At 37.2% G+C, this 23,810-nt stretch overlaps 1 protein-coding gene across 32 annotated transcripts in view; it reads right to left on the minus strand.

The window, feature by feature from the left end:
• LOC149924881 (coiled-coil domain-containing protein CG32809) overlaps window positions 1–23,810 on the minus strand; it is a 566,408-nt gene that overhangs the window by 255,119 nt on the left and 287,479 nt on the right. The window contains exon 1 of one of the 32 annotated variants that reach the window (XM_090161288.1): window positions 22,536–22,878. The exons of 30 other annotated variants lie outside the window; for them this stretch is intronic. In XM_090161288.1, coding sequence (XP_090017414.1) covers window positions 22,536–22,650 — 115 coding nt within the window. In that variant the 5' untranslated portion in view covers window positions 22,651–22,878. Of the gene's footprint in view, window positions 1–22,451; window positions 22,879–23,810 lie in introns of those variants that run through there. One more of the 32 variants, XM_090161291.1, reaches the window with a different exon arrangement.

Here is a 23,810-nt window from a genome sequence, read left to right on the forward strand (position 1 = left end):
TTTGATATCTCATATAGGTCTACATTACGCCCGACTTTGAACAAAATCGGCAATAAACGCCTCGGGTACTCTCCTTAGTGGCGCCTAGCTGATTATAATTTTAATTTTTTTTAGAATGTATTTTGATCATAATTGATTAAAAGCTTAAATTAAATTGTTTTAGTGTTTAAATACAGTTGGGAGCACCTACTGGGAAAATTTGAAGTGTGATCTCATCTATTCAAGCGAGATCAGATTGGAAGAAGAATCGAAAACCCAACTACAGTGGAAAAAAAGCCCGAATGCGGCGGCATCTCAGAGTCAACTTTCATTCAAGCTTCTAAATAGAATCAAGATTATACGAGAAGCAATTGAGAGGTTGGGAAGCCATTTTCAAAAGGACTCCTTCTCACAAAAGAACGTCTTATTCGTCGCTTCCTCACCGCGCGCACCAAAGGCGATTCCAGATATTTTCAATGGAATTTCCACGATCGAAATGAAAGGAGATCGAGGATCCAACCAAGGAGAGATGGCCGCGGACAACCGAGACTTGGGATGGTAGTTACGGCGCTGCTGTTGGAAACGGGAACAACGACACCTGCTGAGCCTGGGGCCAATTACCAGCGCCGCGGGGTAAGCCCGTGTTTGCCTGCCATACAGATCACTATATTGCCCAGGATGATGCTATGGGAAGGACGAAATGAACGGAGATTTTGGTACCCAGGTTAGGAAGATTCAAATTGTAAAATCTCAAATTTAGTTGACTTAAAACGCCATCTTTGTTCGATAAGTTAATTATGGTCTATATACTCAAACGTTGGTGGGAATTTCTATTTCGCAGAGTTCAGGGTATGAAACATGTTGTGGGGAGATTCGAAGTACATAGTAATGCTATTTTGACGTATATTTTGGTGCTGGCTATTAAAAATAAAGTAATTATTGTTCTTTTTTTAAATATTTAATTTTAAATATGAAATGTACAATTAAATATTTAATTATCGCTTTTAAATATGAAAAGTACAATCAAATATTTAAATATAAAATATTTCATTATCACTTTTAAATATGAAAAGAACAATCAAATATTTAAATATCAAATATTTGATTATCACTTTTAAATATGAAAAGTACAATCAAATATTTAAATATCAAATTTTTAATTATCACTTTTAAATATGAAAAGTACAATCAAATATTTAAATATCAAATATTTAATTATAACTTTTAAATGTGAAAACTACAATTAAATATATAAATATCAAATATTTAATAATCACTTTTAAATATGAAAAGTACAATTATATATTTAAATATCAAATATTTAATTAGCACTTTTAAATATGAAATGTATAATTAAATATTTAATTATCGCTTTTAAATATGAAAAGTACAATTATATATTTAAATATCAAATATTTAATTATCACTTTTAAATATGAAAAGTACAATCAAATATTTAAATATCAAATATTTAATTATCACTTTTAAATATGAAAAGTACAATCAAATATTTAAATATCAAATATTTAACCATCACTTTTAAAAATGAAAAGTACAATTAAATATTTAAATATAAAATATTTCATTATCACTTTTAAATGTGAAAAGTACATTTAAATATATAAATATCAAATATTTAATAATCACTTTTAAATATGAAAAGTACAATCAAATATTTAAATATCAAATATTTAACCATCACTTTTAAAAATGAAAAGTACAATTATATATTTAAATATAAAATATTTCATTATCACTTTTAAATGTGAAAAGTACAATTAAATATATAAATATCAAATATTTAATAATCACTTTTAAATATGAAAAGTACAATTAAATATTTAAATATCAAATATTTAATTATCACTTTTAAATATGAAAAGTACAGTTGACTTAATTTATCGAATTAGGATTTTAGAAGCGGAAACTGTCTAAAATCTAATTTCTCAACAAGTTGTGGAAATTTCCTAATCAGCTAATAATAAGATTAATCAGCTAGACTAATAACCAAGGCACTACCTTAGACCCAAGTCAGCTAGTGACGTTTAATGGCAAACATTTAAAATTTTCTTAATTCCCACGCTATCCGTATTGACCAACAATATCTTGCAAAAATGTTAGCTCGTGTGAATTAGCCTTCACACATAAGCTTTTGGATAAGTAACCAAAAATGTCTGAGTAGAGCGGGAAAAAAATAATTGGCCCAAATAGCAGTACATGAATAAATCGCCCTAGCAGAAGGTAAGAGCCATCCAACTTCAAAAGGTTCGCGACGTCGCTACGAATTAGAGACGACACGTACGCGCAGAAACTAAAATTGGATTAACGCAATTAGCGCGAGCCTGGCGGGCCTAATGAAAGGAGACGTCCCTTCGCTGACCACGCGGACCACTGCCGGAACAAACTTCACCCCGTCTTCCTTATAAAGCAACACTGCCCAGTAAGCCGAACCGAGCTTCATCATTGAGCTTCCAAGCGTGGATGCTTCGAATGAACTAAGAAGTTGATCATTTCTATTTTTACTTTAGCTCCGCGATAAAAGTAGTTCGAGAGGAATGAAATGACGTCATTAACCGCGAGAGGATATTCGACAGGTAGTTAAAAAGCTTTAATGGCTAATACCGAGAGGGCTATTAATATATATTAGGAAAGCGTTTCAAATTAGATAATTGATATTTAAACGTTGAGTGCTTTTAAGTTCCCACCATCCCGGGGGTGAAAATAAAGGAACCAAAAAAAAAGAGAGTAAACGCTTAAAAGCTTGCTTAAAACTTTAATGGACAACGTCTCAAATTTCGACGGAAATAAAAATTTATAGAGGTGGTGCTTTCCCAAAAGTCGGGAAATTTTATACCTGCTTGCGAGAGGGTGAAATCGTAGCTGTAGTTTTGGGCAGGGATAAAGGATTTCGCGGATGAACCAACAGGGAGCGGATAGAAAGGAAAGAAGCCCAAGATCAAGACCGCATCCTTCTCCCCGAGGATGCGCTCGAGACTTTCGCGAACTTTATCAGCCATCACCTGAAACTTAAAGCGAAAGTGGGACGAGAGGTAAACGCTCTACAGCGGGATTGACACCGCTGTCGTAAAGATGAGAGGTCACGGAGAGAGGCTGATCCGGGTGGGCTGATTTAGCTTTTAAAAATCAGCCCTTTTTCGGGAATGCATCGAGGTGGATGAGAATGGATTGAGCAAAAAGAGAGAGAGAGAGATTGGGACCTAAAAGGATGTCTGCGAGGTTAAAAGTATTGCTGGATGACACGCAACCCGCATCAGTGACCTTTCTTATCCTATTTACTGTCTCGGAGGAGGCCTTTTTTTGCCCCTTTTAAAGGATAAACGTAATCTTTTCGATGGTTATTTGGTAAGGGGAAAGTGGCAACAAAATTTTGCCGTTTTTCGAAGGTTATTTTTAAGGCTAGTATTTATGTCTCGATGCTTTAGGTTTGATGAAACCGAAATGTCCTAAAGTCGGTTGACCATAAAAACTGAACGCCAAAGGATGTTTTTAACACTGACAAATTTTTAAACTCGTTTGAAACATCTATTACGTTACTTCTGCAGTGTGAGTGGTCAAAAATGGGTGCTAAGAATCTGCCTATAGGTTCTGTTTCGATTTGGCTGCAATAACATTGTAACTGAAAATTATTTTTTAGGTAACTTTTTTTCACTTATAGGCTAATACTCAAGGTGGGGTGGGGGGAGTGGTTAGCACTTTCACCTCGCAGCAAGAGGAGCCGGGTTCGATCCCAACTTGTGGCACTGGGTGAAAACTCGAAACAACTCCTTCCGCGTTGAGTTTGCAAGTTCTCTCCCCGCTGGTTTAAGGGGTTTTCCCCGAGCTCTTCGGTTTCCCCTTCCATAAAAACTTGTTGAGGTTAACGGTAATAGTTAGTGTAGGGTGCTGTTGGCTCGCGCGGCCTGCAGGGCTTGCCACCACCCTCCTGCGCATTGTAACCCGGCCACCTGAATTAATGGCTTTAAAAGTCGCTGGATTACTTAGGCCTAAGGTGGTGCCAAGGGGTTAAAATTAAGTCGGGGCGGGGTCGGGGTCGAGGTTAAGCTATCCGTGAAAAAAAAGTAGTTTGCATCAGTTAAGGCCACCGTCAAAAAAATAATATTTTCTTATTTATAACTAGAAGAACCAAATAATTTCGGGGAAGAAGGTTTATAGTAAAAAAAATTACAAAGTAAATTAATCTATAGTATTTATTACAGACTTACAAGTTGCAGTATTAATTCCAAAGTTCAAACTTCAAACATAGATTCCCGAAAATCAACCCCGAAACATAACACCCCCGACTTTATTTTTTATCTTCGGTACTGGGGTCGGAGTCGGGGTCGGGGTTCCCGTACGAACACTACTTGGGTATTAGCCTAGCTGATTATTATTATTATTATTATTCATATAAACCCTTCATTCCACCTCAGCTCCTTACACTAACTATTACCGGTTCTTATGGAAAGGGGGAAACGAAGAGCTAGGATGGAAACCTATTTAACTAGTGGGGAAAGAACTTACAAACTCTACGCGGAAGGAGTTGTTCAGAGTTTTCAAATAGTGCCACCTAGGAGTAACAAACACAAGGAGAACGCAGCTAACCTTTAAACACGCTAACGCAGTGTTGTGTACAAATTTCATTGGATGAGCCTTTACGCTGAACGTTTTACGGGCGGGGGGAAGACAATTTCCGTATTTTCCCCTTCTGACGGCAGCAGGCGCTAAAGCGTCTAACCACTGAAAATTGTACACAAGAAAATCCACGACTTTTGTTGGGTGGCGTTCTCCTTGTGTGGGGTGCTGTGTTTGTTGCTCCTAGGTGCCACAAGCTGGGATCGAACCCACCTCGTCTGGTTGAGTTTCCACCCCAATTTGTTGACCTTCGCCAGAAACAATAATTTCACGATAGCAAAATCCACGCTACATGAATTTGAAGAGTTATAATGCATTCTAGAGGAATATCGCAACATTTAATAAATCACGTATCTCTACTTTGTCAAATATTAAACTAAATATATTTTAAAATGCCCTTTAAACCGTTACGTTGATTTTGCTTTAAGACGACACCATCTCCAAATACAGAACGTTTACTTTATATCGGAAGCCGACAAATCAGGTTAAATAAATCCCTTACTTAAAAACCTGACAAAATTTCTCTTTTTAAGAAAAGGTAAAAGATTAAAAGCTCGGATGAAACGTTTCCGATCGCGTTTGAAAGAAATGGTTGAAAAGGCTGCCACAGACAGAAACCGGCACTGACAGTTCCTTCAGATATCAGACAACCGAGAAAAGACGGAAACAGGAATCCTCGAAATCTTAAACCGTTAAAGAGCCGGATGATTTTTCAGAAGAGGGATAAAGATCCAAAGAGCAATAATGAATAAAAGACAACTTTAAAATCCCTCGACGATAGACGAAAAATACTAAGAGAATACGTATAGCTTCAGAGACAAAACGGCGAAACACAAATACTTCTTATTGCTTGAATGAATGAATTAATGTTTATTGACCTTTCCATTACATGGATACCTTTCGTAACAGGGAGGAGTCTAAAAATTAGATTCTCAGGTACATTGAAAAAGAAAAATATTTACATTATTTACAATTGTACATTTACATTTGTATACACATAGAGTTTTAATTATGCTTCAAAACCAAACGTTCATTTTTATTTGGGTATTAAACGTTCGTTTGCCCAATTGACTAGAAATTGCTTAGTTTCACCATAAGTAACATAATTACAATAAGTATGACAATTAACGAGATTTACAACCAAACTGATTTGCATAGTTATTGAGTAATCAAGATGTTTTCTCAGCACAGAGCCGAAATATCTGGATTCCGATAGATAGGCGGAATATTAGGCTAAAATGATAAAAATAAACAAAAGGTTTTTATTGGCGCCACGAGCTCACGTTTTTTTATCACACGTGATTCACACGTGGGCTACGAAACAAAGCCAAAGCCCCTCGCGACTCCAGAACGTGCTCTCCGATATTAGGCTAAAAATTTTATCAAAACGTAGTCATCCAAAACGGTAAGTCGCAATTCCAAGTCACAGCTTGAAGAGAGTATCAGTGCCGAAAAAAGGTTCGGTTAGAAAATTAGCATTAAAGCAACAGGAAGTGTCACACTTATAGTTATTATGTTACTTATGGTTTCACGTATGGCGTCCCAGTTTAACGGCAAAAGCCAAGATAGGTCGAAATTTCGATCAGCTCATCAGATCTGAGGTTAACAAAGCCCGGACACTTTTGGAGAATATGGGGAATATCTTAATGGGTGGATCAAAACGGAATAAAAAGATAAAAATGTTGGGAAAATAAAGAATGTTGAAAGTGATTTGGACTGGCTTTAAACGGAGGCTAAAGTTCTGTCATTTATTTTTAACCTTAACATAAGATACATTTCCGTTAAAAGCGATGAAAGGTATCTTCTGGTACAGGAACGCGGCTTAAGTCCAAGAGTTTCGATCAAAACGAGGGCTGGGAAAACGTGGTGGCGCTCGCAAATGGACAATTTTTCGGCAGACATTTTCGGAGAAAGGACCTTATAGTAAGCCGCGATTCTTCAGGAGCGTCAAATGGTTTGCAGCTCGCTTCCATGTTTTATTCATATGTGTGGCCGCTAGCCGCGAGCATTCTGCCGAGCCTCTATGCTAATATTGGAGCAGCCGAATAGACGGGAGAAATAGGACTCAAATCCCGCGACACCTCGGCCAATATTGCGCTCTCGGGTATTGCTCCTTGTCTAACGATATCTCGTAAGAAGCTGGACAAAAAATATAGCTTCCGCGTGGAAAACCTCTTTCGGGGATATTTCGGAGGAAATAGGTTCGGATTATTCAACGGATGTATTCGAACAAGGCTGTTGCTTGCAGATCTTAACATATTTTGACAGGAAATAGCCTGGATAAGTCCAACGCGACAGATAAGTCAGCGGCTCAACGTATGTACCAAATAATAAACTTATTCTGAATTTGCTCCGCTTATTACGTAAGAAGATCCGACGCTAACTTTTGATTTCTTAAAGGGGAACGGCCAATCTTTTCCAAATATGGCCTTATTTCCGTATCAAAAGATTAACAAGACGTTCAATATACTAACACGTACCTTTTTTTGTCTTGAAATAATAGCTTTTGCCCAAAAAGTTGAAACGAAAAATAACGCCAGATGTTTGGGTTTGAATTTTCGCCGCCATCTTAGGGGCTGCCGCCAGCGTCCCTAACCCCGTATGAGCGATTTGCGAACTATCCTAACTTTTAAAATCGCGCAATTTAGGCTTAGGTCTCTTATAACTGGAACGCGCCGCGCGTGCAAAACAAATTTTTCGCGTCTTCAGCGTTGTTTTTCTGTCTCACCGACTTCTCACCAGGTGTCACGGCGGGCGCGCGCTTTTCGATTTCCCGAAATTTCTTTATTTTATTAAAAATTAACCACTCAATATTTTTATATGCGGTTTTCGCCATAAATTTTAGATTTTAATGAGCTATAGGGCTATCTAACTGGTTAAAGCTTGACCGTTCCCCTTTAATATTTTGGATCTTTCAGAGAGTTCAGTTAAAAATACTGAGCATAAGGTTCGTGAAAATGCTTGCAGCGTACTAGAAAACCACCTTAAACGTTGTGAAAACTATATTTTCATGGGAAACGTTGTGAAAACTATATTTTCTTGGGTAAACTTGTGAAAACTATATTTTCATGGGAAACCTCGTGAAAACTATATTTTCTTGGGTAAACTTGTGAAAACTATAATTTCATGGGAAACCTTGTGAAAAGTTTATTTTAATGGGAAACTTTGTGAAAACTATATTTTCATGGGGAACCTCGTGAAAACTATATTTTCATGGGAAACCTTGTGAAAACTATATTTTCATGGGAAACTTCGTGAAAAGTATATTTTCATGGGAAACCTTGTGAAAACTATATTTTCATGGGAAACGTCGTGAAAACTATATTGTCATGGGAAACCTCGTGAAAAGTATATTTTCATGGGTAAACTTGTGAAAACTATATTTTCATGGAAAACGTCGTGAAAACTATATTGTCATGGGAAACCTCGTGAAAACTATATTTTCTTGGGTAAACTTGTGAAAACTATATTTTCATGGGAAACCATGTGAAAACTATTTACATGGGAAACCTTGTGAAAACTATTTACATGGGAAACCTTGTGAAAACTACATTTTCATGGGAAACCATGTGAAAACTATTTACATGGGAAACCTTGTGAAAACTATTTTCATGGGAAACCTTGTGAAAACTATTTACATGGGAAACCTTGTGAAACCTATTTACATGGGAAACCTTGTGAAAACTACATTTTCATGGGAAACCATGTGAAAACTATTTACATGGGAAACCTTGTGAAAACTATTTTCATGGGAAACCTTGTGAAAACTATTTACATGGGAAACCTTGTGAAACCTATTTACATGGGAAACCTTGTGAAAACTATTTTCATGGGAAACCTTGTGAATTTTACGATTTTGGACGTTTTTAGATCAGTTTTACTCGGTTTTACTGGCGATTGGTTTTTGGTAGAATAGTTTTTTATAATAAGGTGAAACTATGGTAATAGTTAGTGTAGGGAGCTGTTGGCTCGCGTGGTTTGCCACCACCCTCCTACGCATTGTAACCCGGCCACCTGAATTAAAGGCTTAAAAGTAGCTCGATGACTTAGGACTAAGGTGGTGCCTTGGGTGTTAGCCTAGCTGATTATTATTATTATTATTATTATTATGTTTTCTTGAATTTGTCCAAGCAAATTATTTGATAAACTCTCTAATTATGGTTTAAATAAATCTTAAACTTGACAAACCAAATCTGAATAATAATTTTTGACAATTTTTAAAACAATTTGCCAGTTTGAATCACATTGAAAATTAGTCTTGTGCAAAAGTACCATCTTGGCCAATTGGGCTGTAATTGTGGTATTTGAAAATACCTTTACATTATTGAAACTGGCAATTTATTAGAAGGATTTTAAGTCACTCTTTAGACATCTTTCTTGATACTTTGAGTGCCTGCTAAATATTTTTTCATTCCAGTTTCAATATTTATTTTCATAAATTCAGCTACGCTTGCCGAACTTGTTTTTATGTTGCTCTTACGTCACGATGTCATAGCTTTATTAGAATAGTTCTGACACGCGTGGTTTGCACGCGCACTTAAAAATCCTAGGTTTCTCGCGCCTTAAGCGCGCGCTCGTAACATTAAAGTAAGTTAAAGTTGTGACGTAGTAGCTACATTAAAACAAGAAGGCCACGTTAATTTATAAAAACACCTATTCATCGAAATACGCAAACTATTCGCTTCTGGTTATAATAATAATTTGAGCCGTACGCTACGCAATATAAGGCGATGATGTGGAAGTTCGTACCCCATCTGGTGGCAGAAAACGTTACTAAAATTCACATTCAGAATATATTTTACTGGTTTTTACAAGTATATTTATTTAATTGAAATTTACAAAAAAAGGAAATAAAAAAAACAACAAAAAAAACTACAGGTGGACCAAATAGTCTTCCAGGGAAGCACCCGGCGGGAAGGTGTGCAACACCGAAGCGGCATTACCACGTTGAACGGCGACCGCGATGCGCTGGATCAAGTATATATTAGACTATATGAATGATGAAGTTAAAATAATTAAAAAAATTAGATATCAAAACTAACTACAGTACTGACATTCAAATGCGCAGCTAGAACGTTACTATACTAACAAAAACGACACCTTTAACTAAACCGTTGCTGTCATTTCAAACTAATTAACTATGAAACTGTGATGCGTAAACTTTTATACTGATATAAGCTCTGACAACGATAAAATTTCGGGTAGTAAAACGAGCGATTTAAAATTAATTTTATCAGGGTTAAGAGGCGGGCATAATCGTAAAAACGCTCAACAAGGGGGCAGCAAAGTCCGGCGGGTCTAAATTACTATCATGGCCAATAAAACGAGCGCGTGGAGAGGTCAGAATGACCCGTAGCCCGGACATCTAAATGAGAAGAGAACCGTGACACGTACAGAAACTTCCTCCAGATGACCACGAGATAACTTGGCAACGCGACAAAACGCGTCCACGCGTAGAAGGTACCCGCCTCGCTGGCCACGACCACGCTGCCCCCTGAACCCGGCGCTTTTTCAAGACGCCCCTGACAATCGCGGTAGGGGCTTAATTCTTGTTATTTGACGTGGACGGCGAAGCTACGTGGACTTTAGCAAGAAGAGCCCGTCACTATACTAGAATTACGGGTCACCCGACATCGGAGTTACGCCCCTTCGCGGGGGTACAGTCTGCGCGGGGATATTTTAAAAATCCGCGATAAGTACGGAGCGCGCGAGAGAAAATCTCCATTGTCAACCCCTTCAACGACGATCGATCAGGCTTTAGCGCTCTCCGTTACCATGGAAACATAACCGAGTCCCGCCAAACGCGACCGCGTTAGATTCTCCGTGGACAGAGCCATCTAGAGTCGAGCTTGACAGCTATACGTCGCCGTTACGAAACGGCTTCATCCCGGCGCTGGCATCGGCGAATGGGAAAATCGAAATCCTAACGCGACTCGAAACCAATATCCTAATGATACGTGTAATGAGCGAAGGGATATGACGAACGGACACGAATGCGAAGAGACGTCTTAGAACTCCATCGAAACTGCCGACTACGGGCCGAACTTTAATTCCGCATAGTGCCGTATTAACGCGAGCCTATATAATGAACGCGGAACAAGGACAACGGAGACGGAATGTGGCTGAAACAAGGACAACGGAGACTGAATGTGGCTGATAACGCGTTTTCTCGACCCAATAAAGCCGCGGTTATCATCGAACACGGAGCTTCGTAAATGTACTTAGCAGCGTGATGGTCAACTGACACCAGTATAAGAGCTGTATTAGCTAATTAAGGCGACTTTCTATTCTACTAGTGTTGTGTGTCGGAAAATATTCCGGAAAATGACCGAGGCCTTTTTTCCGAAAAAATTTCCGTATTTTTCCCGAAAAAAATAAAAAAAATTAATTCCATGATTAGTCTAATATTTTATAATAAAAATTAATTATTTTCGACAAATTCTCATCACTTTAATTGCTTGAAAAAGGAGCAAAAATACAATAAAACACGACGCGTTTCGAAGCGATGCTTTTTCGTCAGGTGTAGACACTATTATGAGTGTGACAATTCATTATAGCACTAGGGCCAAAGTTCAAAAATTAATAATAAACAAACAATTGGAGAAAATTAAAAAATGAATATACAATGTCCATCCAAAAGTTATCGCTAAATCCCCCCGGTTCTAAATTTAGTTGGCCACATTTTTTAATAAATAAGCTTTCGGCGTATTTACGGCACTAAAACTTCTGTTCATTGGTTAAAATTTTAAAATTTATACATTAGTCTAATATATTGTTTGCAAATTTAAATAAAGCGGCATTTTCGCCTCATTTTTTCTAATAGTAAAACTAAACCTCTAGACTAGTTTAAACTGATTAACAACGTAACACTATTATTTTTATATCGATAAAAAGTTAAAAACATTAAAAACCCTTAAAAAGTAGTTTATGATTAAATTTTTTATTTTTCCGATTTCCGGAAACATTTTCTGGAAATTTTTCCGCATTTTTCCGGAAAATTAACAACACTAATCTCTACTCTAATGGACTTTTGATATAACAACGAATGACAATTTAGGCCGGAAATTGCTTACTTTAATTTATCCCCGACCAGCCATCCAAAAAGGCGGTACTAATTAAAACTACGAAACGCGTAAATCAACAAAAATGAACGGAATATCAAATTCATGACACCAATTTATCAAACTGTCAGCTTCGTTGGGAATCGTGGTCAAGGCTGGCTCGCGAAAGGGATGGAAATTCGCGACCAGACCCACTACATTAAACGTAACAGCTGCGGATGACTGCCAAATTCCCCTTTTTCGGAAGACAGAAGCCAAGCCTTATTTCTCGCCTCAAAACAAACGCCCTTCCAAGAACGAGCTCCCATTTTTAAATTAAACAAACCAATTAGTTTTAGGCGCATTAACGCCTATAAATAAGTCTTAAAATACAACGTTACACTTTAAACATTAAGCGGACAAATTAAAATCACCTCAAAAGTCGTTTGCAAATCCATAACAGGGTATAAAATTCAACATCCAACAACGATTTAAAAAATAAGGGTGACGACCTTTCGGTCCTCATTTCGATTCCTGTAGCGAGAATAAGGTCACTGCAGTTAAAATATTCCCCGGGAAGTAGGAGAAAGTGAAAGGGTGGTCCTAAGCCCAATTCGAATTTATTAGAAGGTGCTAAGTGAGGCGAAAAATAAAAGAAACTAATATTCGCTAGACTGCGCTGGGCACCATTTGCATAATGGATTCGATCCCATCGCGAAAAGTTCAAACGGGGACTTCCACCACCCGTAAATTAAATTTAAAACAAAGCGGCGCTCTTCTTTCCAGCTCGCTTTCAACTACGCCTCGACGGTGACTACTTCAAAGGTACCAAAAAACGTCATTTTAACCTGGGAGTTTAAAGGACAGGAGGGACCAGCCTTTTTCTCAGTATTACATCATCGCGTTTCTTCGAGGGTTTGGAAAGAAACCGACAAGAATTCGGTATTCCAATCGCGTAATATTAAACTCTCTCTCTCTCTCTTTCTCTCTCTCTCTCTCTCTCTCTCTCTCTCTCTCTCTCTCTCTCTCTCTCTCTCTCTCTCTCTCTCTCTCTCTCTCTCTCTCTCTCTCTCTCTCTCTGCCACGCGCGAAAGTCATTGTCGACCATTGATTTAATTCCAGGGAGGGGGAAATCAGTCAATAAAGTTTTCGCCTTCAACGAGAGCCCCTTTACATTTTCTTTCCACCCATACCTCAATATCCTCCTGACGGAGGCAAACTCAAAAATTTACGCGGATAAAAATTATTCCTACCGTGTTTTACCAGCGCGCATTAAGATACTATATGTCAGCGTTGCCAATTTCTGAAACTCAGATTATCGTACCAGAGCCCGAAAATTATCGATTTAAAATAATTTATCATACGCCTAAAATCTATCGATTTTTCAAATATTTTAAGGTACGCCTAAAATCTATCGATTTTCAAAATAATTTATCGTACACCTGAAAACTATCGATTTTTAAAATAATTTATCGTACGCCTGAAAACTATGGATTTCAAAAATTATTTATCGTACGCCTAAAATTTATATTTTTTTAAAATAATTTATCGTACGCCTGAAAACTATCGATTTCAAAAATGATTTATCGTACGCCTGAAAACTATCAATTCAAAAAATAATTTATCGTACGCCTGAAAACTATCAATTCAAAAAATAATTTATCGTACGCCTGAAAACTATCAATTCAATAAATAATTTATCGTACGCCTGAAAACTATCAATTCAAAAAATAATTTATCATACGCCTGAAAACTATCAATTTCCAAAATTATTTATCGTACGCCTGAAAACTAGCGGTAAATTTAAATTTTGTGTGAAATACAGACGTTAAATTTGTGAAATCAAACTTTTAAATAACACTTAAAGTTCGACGGAATTAAAACTTATGTTTAAAAGTCAGATTTCCCACCAATTTAAAAATTATCGTACATTACCGTAACTCAGGCTAAATTATCGGAAAATGAGTACTATATAGTACGCCATTGAAAATATCGTACGTTTCAAAAATTAGCTAGAAATTATCGACTTGTACGATAATTATCGTACGTCTCATGATTCCCGAGAAACAAACCACGCCCTTCCACATTTCCTAGCGTAATCTTCCCCCCTTTTTTCCCGTTAAGGGGGGTAAGACACCCCGGACTCTCTGCATTGGTGGGCTACAGTGGCAAATTCTCGGTTATCCCGCATACGTTCTTGGAAGAACAAAGTTTTTAAACAAATTCATTTATTTGATCGGATACGGGGAAATTGGGGCTTTAAGAATTTATTTTTTACCTTTCTTGTTTTAAAAGGAAAATGACTTGAACATTTGTATCGATTATAGCCTTAAGGATTCAAAGAAGAAAGAAATTTAAAGGCAGCGGGAGATAATATATCGGTCAGGGGAAGAAAATCTTATTAGTTTCTTTGTTGACTCTTAAATTAGAAGGGATTGGCACGTAGATCGGATACGTCTCGCTTAAATTAATCGAGGTCCGGGTTTTGCTGTCTAGCGGACACAATTTAAAATGATCAATTATTTTAGCACAACACGGTGGTAGAAGAACGTATTATCTTGGAAAATGTCTCCTTTGTGACACGCCGTTATGAATACCGTTAGGAAAATAACTAATTCGGTAAGCAATATATAATCATAGTTATAATATTATTCAAGTCGAAAATTTTGAAAAATTATTTAGTCTTGAAAATTTTAAAATATATTTAGACTTGAAAGTTATCGAATATTATAAATTTAGAAACTTTTATAATATTGTCAGATATTATTAGTAAAGAAACTTTTCAAATATTAAATTAGTATGGAATATTTTCAAATATTATTGGTATGGAATCTTTTCAAATATTAGTATAGAAACTTTTCAAATGTTATTAGTATGGAATATTTTCAAATATGATTAGTATGGAATATTTTCCAATATTATTAGTATAGAATATTTTCCAATATTATTAGTAATAAGGAATATTTTCAAAGATTATTAGTATGGAATCTTTTTAAATATTATTAGTATGGAGTATTTTCAAAGATCATTAGTATGGCATATTTTCAAATATAATTAGTATGGAACATTTTAAAATTTTACTAGTATGGAAACTTTTCAAATATTATTAGTATGGGACCTCTTCAAATATTATTAGTATGGAAAGGTAACCGAACAATTATTCAGCAGACGACTAATTCTAGATTTCAGAGAAATGTTTGAAATAAAAAAGGCAACGCCATCTGTCGATACAAAACTGAAACCGGCGGCACTAGACTAAAAGGAATATCGACGTCTAAATATCAAATTTCTCAATTTTTCGCGAATTAGTTCGGCATTACCTCGTTAGGGGATTCTAATATCAAAGGCGATCGCGTTTACGAAACCGGATCTATCCTATAAATACAGCGCCTATACATTCAAGCTAACGGTATTAGGAGTTAAGGAGATTAAATGTTTAATAGGGAACGCGCGAACCATCTCCGAAACATCCACTCTGGTCGAGTCAGGGGGAACTACGAGAGCGTGTTGCGGCAAGTAACGTAAAAGAGCAGAGGGTTGAAAGTTCGCCGTGAAAGGTCGAAAACACAACCCACAGTCCACCGCAAACTAAGCCGAGACATCCCTATCAGATAAGTTATTTACATTGTATTAGATTGAGCTCGCGAAATACACCGGCAGAAGCGTACGGTAATAAAAGTAGAAGGCTTGGATTAGCCCGACACGCGCGCGAGGAGGCTCGAATTTCCTTCGCCTTGGGAATTTCCGAAGGAAGCTCTCATCCTCAGCCTCCCCATCCCCATCTTTTAACATCGGTATCCATGGCAACCGCTCGAATCCTTTTCCTCTCTACCGAGCGGATTCCGCGTTATCGAGAAAGGCGCGTTAAGAGCGAAACTCCGGCATAATCGAGAGCACGGAACCTTTTACAAAGGACGTTTTCCGACACCGCCGCCAACGAGAAGCAGGTGGCGCCAGTCCAGATACGCGCCTTAAATCCCGACTGCGACCACGAGAGCGATGAGTAATCCGCTTTGACCGAAACCTCCCGCGTAAGACGCGGCGGCCTATAATTACAATTCTAAAACCTTATAATATCGCCGCTAGGGGACCCCGGTCAAAGCCTTCCATAACGTCGACGTATGACCGCGTAGGCTAAGTTGACCCCCTGTTATATCGAACCATTTATTCGCCAATTATAAGCGGCGGGGGCGGGGTTAATTATTTAGAAATACGTTAATTTATCACCGAGATAGATGAACGCTTCGTTTAAGGGTTAATTATCCTTTATAGGTTGGTGGCGCCTCCTGTATATTGTTATACGAAAGGGGCTGATAATAAATAGGCCAGTTATTAATCAATAAATTAGTTTTACGGCCAGGATTCGTAGACGACGCTTTAGTTATTCGTTGTCGTCTTTGCGAAGCGCGCCAAATGTTTATCCTATTTTCCATCAAGATCTGCTTCCATTCTATAAATCTAATTGTTTCGAGACGGTAAGAGATAAAATTCTATAAGATACACAGACAAGTATTTCACCAGAAGTTTAAAATATATTTCTTACGAAAGAAATATTGAACCAGAAGTTTAAAATATATTTCCTACTAATGAAGTATTGAACAAAAAGTTTAAAATATATTTCTTACGAAAGAAGTATTGAACCAGAAATTTAAAATATATTTCTTACCAAAGAAGTATTGAACAAGTAGTTTAAACTATATTTCTTACGAAAGAAGTATTTAATAAGTAGTTTAAAATATATTTCTTACGAAAGAAGTATTGAACAAGTAGAGGAAAATATATTTATTGCGAAAGAAGTATTGAACAAGTAGGTTAAAATATATTTCTTACGAAAGAAGTATTGAACAAGTAGTTTAAAATATATTTCTTACGAAATAAGTAAGTCAATTAAAATTAAGGACAACGATATTCAAAAATACCTTCGTAAGTTCGTAAGCAGCCGTTATTTTTTAAAACACGTTTCAAAAGAAAAATGCGTTATTCTGTTGAATTTTTTAATTTATTTCATAAAGAAATTTTTTAAACTTTTCATCATCAGGTGGAGTAAATTCGCTTCCATTAAAAAAAACCTCAAACATTACAAAGTACACGTTTCAATTTCACATTTTAGATTCTAAGAGATCTTCTAAAAGTTTTCAGTTTAAAACCCCAAAACGGACTAAATTGAATATCAAGCAAACATCCGAGGGGTTAGTCACTCCGCGTAATCGGTGTACAAGCCCGTACCTTTGAATGTACTAATGAAATTATGCGTAGTCTTTTGAGTCTGTACCTTTATCAGTGTTGTGTAATCGGTGTACAGGCCATCTGACCGTGGTTAGCCCCTCGCAAACACCACAAAAATAAACTCTGAAAAGGCACGGCGTCTCTTGGGCGAAACACAATACAACCTAATTAAAACTCGCGGAAGCGTCAAAATGCCACTTTGAAACAGGCACCATCCTCCCTACTTTAAACTAATTTTTGCCCCCATCGCGTCGACCCCTATAGTTCAAATCGACCGAAATAAGGAGTCGAAAGCCACGTTCACACGTACCCTCGGAAACGTTTTGCCTCGTTTCGATCTCACTGCGGTTCGTAGCGTTTGGAAATCTTTTTGTCCACACGTTTGATTTACAGTGAGTTTTGAAAATTGGCCATGCGTAGTATAGAAATATAATTAGAAGTTCATCTGCTCACGCATTTGAGTGACGTTTCAAAACATTCTATTTAAAAATTAATGCACTCAGAAGAAATTTGTTGGATTATTTAAACAAATAGACCAAAAGTTGCGAGACATTTTCTTCTAAAAAAGGCATAAAAATGTTATTAGGCGCAAAAAAACGGCTCACGAATGACGATTTTTGTAAAAAAAAAGGCTCATGTTTCACAAAAACCAACTCGATGACGTCACGAATCGCTGCTAAAATGGATATAGCCACCTGGTTAAATCCGGTTATAGCCACTTGAAAAAATTCAGATTTGTTTGGCTTTTTTTAAAAACAAATTACAATATGAATATTTTAGTAAATTAATAGTTTTTATTTAGAAATTTAGTTTATTTTTTGTTTCATATTTAGAAACCGGTTTACTTTTACCAATTTTTCGGTAGGTTTAAAGTTCCAAAGTTCACTGCCTCGCTTCTGTCGGTGCGTTATACACAAAAACTAGGGGGAATTTCTTGAGGAAATCAAAAAAATTCAGTTATTTTATATAGTTATTTCGCTTTATTTGTTTATTTTCTTATTAACGACAATAACTGCAGACAATTTCTACTTACACAAGTAAAAGGTACTGTTTATATTTAGCCAGTTATAACCGAAAAAAAAACAGGTTATAGCCAATTAAAACCACTGATCTGGATTTTTTCAAAAAAAGCCGGCTTTTTCCCAACCGCGCTGTTCACACGACGGGATACAAACGTTGCGGGAGCACTCGCAACGTTGCGGGAGCACTCGTAACGTTGCGGGAGCACTCGTAACGTTGCGGGAGCACTCGAAACGTTGCGGGAGCACTCGAAACGTTGCAGCATGGATTAATTAATCCATGGTTGCAGAGAGTATGTGTGAACGCGGCTATAGTCGCCCCGTCAAAGGCTTCTCCTCAAACTCATCCTTACAGGCTCGAGTCCAAATGGAGTTGCTACGTACGTATAGATATTACGTCAGTCTTCATAAACGACGGGGTATCGGGGTAAGAAGGAAAGTTATTTTCTCAAACAGCGCTCAGGCACTGGGACGCGGACACCGCTGTAGAAGGGACGGCAGACTTCATCGGCCTCATCTATCTCTCGGGGCGAAGCGGGGGATCAGAGTTAAGCTAGCCCCTGGGAAGTGACTGACCTTCCATTTGAGAACACCCTGCAGTCCATCCATATATATTTTTGCCGATGGAAGTGAAGAAAATAGATTTACCCCAAACCCGACCCTTCTTCGCCAGATTTTGCGCCAACCCCGTATAATGGATTCGAGGAGCCAACCTACGGGTCAAACCGAAACGGAGATACGATAGTCCGGAGACACGCCGAATGCACTCCCTCCTCTCGCTTCCACCACGCTGTCCGGTTAAGCGGCCCAGACTGTTCGGGACATTGTCGGAGAAAAAGGCTGGACTGGCGAATATCGCTTAGCCAGGGAAAGAATTGGAAGATAAAAGACATCTCTTTTCAATGAGGAATTACAATGGCCTTTGTTTTCGCCAGTCAAGAGTATCACCCCCCCCCCCCCACTGCTAACCCCCCTTCGTTCAAAACTTTTTAATTTTTAGAAAGTCAGAATTAATTACAAGGGTGTGGGATGGGGGATGGGGGGGGGCGAACTTCTTCAAGTTCTAGCTCGTCTAACTACTTACTACACTTTTGAAGGGTTCCCGTTTTTAAAAAGACAAAAATATAAATTTAGCAAAAGTTTCCCTTTGTTTCCGAGAGAGGTCACGATATACCGCCGCGTCAACGCCAACAGACCTTTTAATTGGAAAGCCTTGTTTATATCGCTCGAGGTATCGTCAACGTTTTAGTTTCACTTCTTGGGGCTTGTAACAGTATTATACTGTCACTAATTGTCTTACAAAATAACCTAGGATGGCGTTGTACAATTTAAACGTAGTTTCTCCGCGCCTTGGCGATAACACAGTTTCATTTTACAACGCCATCTTTTGAACCGAATGTAAATAATTTTTCCGTAGAATTAACAATTTTATCTCGTACAAATAAAGTGGTAGACTTAGATCATTACTATCAAGTTCCTAAGAACCTCGAAACGGTAACAATGAACCTCTTGACATGCTCTTTTCAGAAAGGCCACGCCCTAACGTGTAACGCCATCTGGAGATAGGAAACCCTTACGAAAATAACTTGATACAATGTTGGAATTTAAATCCAGCTGGAATCGAGACAAAAGGTTTTAATCCCATTTTGTTTGTCTGAAATAATTTTGATCAAATGGGAATACAGTTGATTTTTAATTGGATGAAATACAACCAATTTTGGATTGTAATTTTCGATCAAGGTGGAAAAAATATTTTATAAAAGTTGATCCTCCATTTTCGTAATGTAATATTTTTGTTATTGAATGACCTACTTTCAAAACGGGTAAGTAATCGCCTGGTAGGCATTTTTTATGATACTTTTTTAAAATATTATATTTAAAAATTTTAAAAGCTTTGTCAATTTAAAAAAAAACACCATTTATCAATAAAAAAAATATTATTTAACGGATAAATGTAACTACATCTATAGTAATAAACTATGTATATAACCTGCATTTTAACAGCGATATAATGCAGGGGAATTTAAACAGCGTGGTAGGGTTATGGCTAGCCCTGCCTCGCGAGTTCTTCGGTTTCCCCTTCCTATAAAAACTTGTAGAGGTTAACGGTAATAGTTAGTGTCGGGAGCTGTTGGCTAGCGTGGCATGCAGGGCTTACCACCACCCTCCTACGCGTTGTAACCCGGCCACCTGTTTTAAGGCTTTAAAAGTCGCTCGATGACTTGGGCCTAAGGTGGTGCCTTGGGTGTTAGCCTAGCTGATATTATTATTATGTTTTCTTGAATTTGTCCAAGCAAATTATTTGATAAAATCTCTAATTATGGTTTAAATAATTTTATTTTATAACCACTAGCGTACCCTACACAAACTATTGCTTTAAAACCTCCGCAAGTTTTTATGAAAAGAGAAAACCGAAGTACTCGACGGAAAACCCCTTTAACACACAGAAAAAGTACTCGCAAACTAAACGCAGAAGGCGTGGTTCAGAGTTTTCACCCAGTGCCACAAGCTGGGATCGTAGCAGGGCTCCTCTTACTGCGAGGCGAACATGTTATAGTAAATAAATAAATAGTGTCATTCAAAAATTGATTTAAGTTTGCATCCAGAATTTGAAACTACAATCGGAATTTGGGGCGTGGTCATCTTTGGGAACGTTCTTGTTGTAAGTAAATAGTAGAAGGTTTAATCTTACTGGGCGCGTATGATTGCGGCGCTAAGGTAAACGTAGCAAAGAAAGCGCAATACGAAGTCGAGAAAATAAATAGACAAAACCCTTTCCTTGAAAAAATACCCTTTCAATAACAATAAAGGGAAAAATAGGTCTCGGTCTAAGCGAAAATGGATAGTAAGGGAGAATAAAATATATAACTATTGTTCTTAGTAGGGAAGAAAAGTCTGGAAAGTGAATCTTCTGACCCACTTCCGATGGCAATTCTTAAGTAATTTACTAAACCGCTTTTATGCCGAGCTAAAAGAAACTGGCTCCTTCTCTTCGAGAGGAAAAAAATGTCGACGATAAAAAGCTTTTTGGAGAAGACTTTGCCGAAATAGCCGTATCTATATAGAATGTAAGAGCCAGACAATGAAATAAAAATGCTTACTCTACGTATTGGGCTGTGTCCGAAATGCTAAAAATGGAGCTACTTGGCCTGCCTATTTTAGTTCCCGTTTCGACTAATGTGCCGCTACAATAACTTCAGTATTTTGTCAGTTTCAACTAACACTAAGCGAGAATTACAACAGTAAATAATACGCGTCATTAGGTTTGTTAAGAGCGTGGAAGTTTTCTATGCCAAATGAAGCTGCTCGGGATATCGGACCACTTTCATTTGGTTCTATTATAAACGACCGGAAGAATGCCTTCCCTCTTTTATACGCGCTGCTAGGTGACTATCCGCTGCTTTTCAAAGGGCATCGCGGTACCCGGGAGCAAAAGTCGAGCAAGTCGAGATACTTGGTTTTTGGGAGATATTTGAAAGAATAAATTCTAAAGTGGTTCTTCATTAAACTGACTCATTAAATACAGTTTTTTTTTTTATAATAGTAAGCTTTTTTTAGTCTAATCCCATTATTAGACTACCGTTGTTGGTATTAAAGATTTAAAATAAATACTCGTTTTTCCCAAATAACGAAATTTGGACTTGCTTTAATTTTGCTCTCAGTTAGCGATTAAGCTTATTCGATCGCGGGTAGCTATACCGTTATAGCGCCATCTAGTGGCATTTCTTAAAAAAATCAATAAAGTGATTGCGTTTAATTTACTGTTTAGCTGCTCTACTGATATCTTTTAATAGCGACTAAATTAAATATTTAATAAGAGTAAATATTTAATATAAATAGTAACTAACCGACGAAATCGATTTTCCACGTGCTTATAAGAAACCAACTTCCAGACGTTCGATATTTTCGAGTGCTAATCTAAATTTATTCGCTAACGTTAACGTTATTAAAATTAAAAGCAATATTCTCATATACCTTTTTTGCAGTTCCCGATAACAAAAAAGATCATAATAAGTAATATGACGCATTGTTTTGAAAAAATGTAGATGGCGCGGCGGTAGCGAGAAATCGATGAGATTTAGGAGAACACGTATACAACAGCCGCAATTGTAGGGCGATTTTATATTGATGAATTTATTGATATTAGACTTATTTTAACGGTTTTAAATTACTAAAATAATATGGTAAAAATATCAGTACACAATTGATAGGCTTATACAATAGATAATTGATCTTACAAAGACAGAAAATATAAAAATAGCCTACCAGAATTTGGAGCATAGTTACCGAACACAGTTTCACGGCCAAGACAATTATCAAGGTAAAAAAGATACTCACCTAGAAATAAACAAAGAAGAACATGATTAATATACGTGAAATTAAATACATTTCTATAACGTTATAAAATATGCAAACAAGCTCGAGTAAAAAAAAATGGGGGAAAGACCAGCTAAGCAAAATACGAACTGATAAATTTGCGTAACAATAATTAAGCAACACTTTTATTTGGTGATTATAATTGGCATAGATTACATTGCGTATATTGTAAACAAACCTTTAATCGCGGTAACACCGAAACAATTAAGCGGTTCTTGAACAATGGGTTTTTCCATTCGTATTTGTTTATTGCATTTCGTACCAGTGGCTGGTGCTTTGACCACGAGCTTCATACCAGTCTTCAATACGCCTTGTCCACCATTCACGGGTGGACAATTACCCATCGTCGACGTGTCAGTCCCAAGCGGCCACAACATGAAATCATGAAGAATCACGGTTCCTCGGCGATCGACTTTGGGTAAAACGCAACTTGAAGCGCCTCATGGCTTAAGAACGGTGACCGTTCGATTTTCCCAAAAAATAACGATTTATATTTGATAGTAATCGGCAGGAGATCAACGGCGTCATCAAATGGGCCGTCGTTACAAAAGACTCTGTAGCAGTCAACCCAGATAATTGGATGATCTGTACGGATTATTTCCTCTCCAGGCTCTAAGAGGGGATTTTCGCGGAGAATCAACAAGAAAGCGGCTATAGAGGTAGATAAAGGAGCGAGGGGAAGCCAACTCGCGGGGGATAACGACGCGCGCCTCGTGACGAAACTAGGCCAAAACTCTCGTTAGGCGACGCTGCGCTATTGACGCCCCTATTGGGACAACGCTCCGCAAAAAATTAAACTGACAGCCTAATAAATATGATATTGTTCTCTTTTGGAAAAAGGACACATCGGGATGAGAGCTGCCCGCGTACAGTCCGCCATTCTTGCAAAGGTGCGCGAGGCTTATTGCGGTTGTTATTGCCAACCAGCTGCTTTGACGTCACCACAACCCATCTAACGGTCGACGAGATTTTGAAAATCTTATCGTATTGACTTTACGGACTTACCGCGTTTCATTAAAATGTCAAGTTAGCTAACGTTCGATTTCTTTACTCCATATTTTTGACTGATTTATGAGGTAGTCCTGGTTTATATTGGGTTAGCCTTTTTATTGTCAACTCTTGATTTGTATATAGCTAACTTTGTACGCTAATTTTCTAGCAATAATATAATAAAGAACTATATAGCTATCGCAATATCGGATCTCAATAAGGAATAGCATACGTAATTTACAAACTATAGAGCCTGAGGTCAAGGAAATATTTTCTTATCAATCCATCAAGATAAGGACTTACGAATGGTTAACGTATATGCATGAATCCGTTCAGTTTTTTTCTATACTTCTTAATAGTTGTCTGCCTGGCAAATATGTAAAATGATCAGATTCTAAAATTATGTAAGGTTATCAGTTTCAAAATGTTTTCAAAGTTATCACAATTTAATATTTTGTAAATTATCAGATTCCAATATTTTAAAAAATTATTATATTATAATTTTTTATAAATTATCAGATTTCAATATTTTGCAAAAGTTCTCAGA

The sequence above is a fragment of the Leiobunum rupestre genome, chromosome 10 (genome assembly GCF_980474605.1).
Source record: "Leiobunum rupestre chromosome 10, qqLeiRupe1.1.hap1, whole genome shotgun sequence".
Taxonomy (NCBI): Eukaryota; Metazoa; Arthropoda; class Arachnida; order Opiliones; family Sclerosomatidae; genus Leiobunum; species Leiobunum rupestre.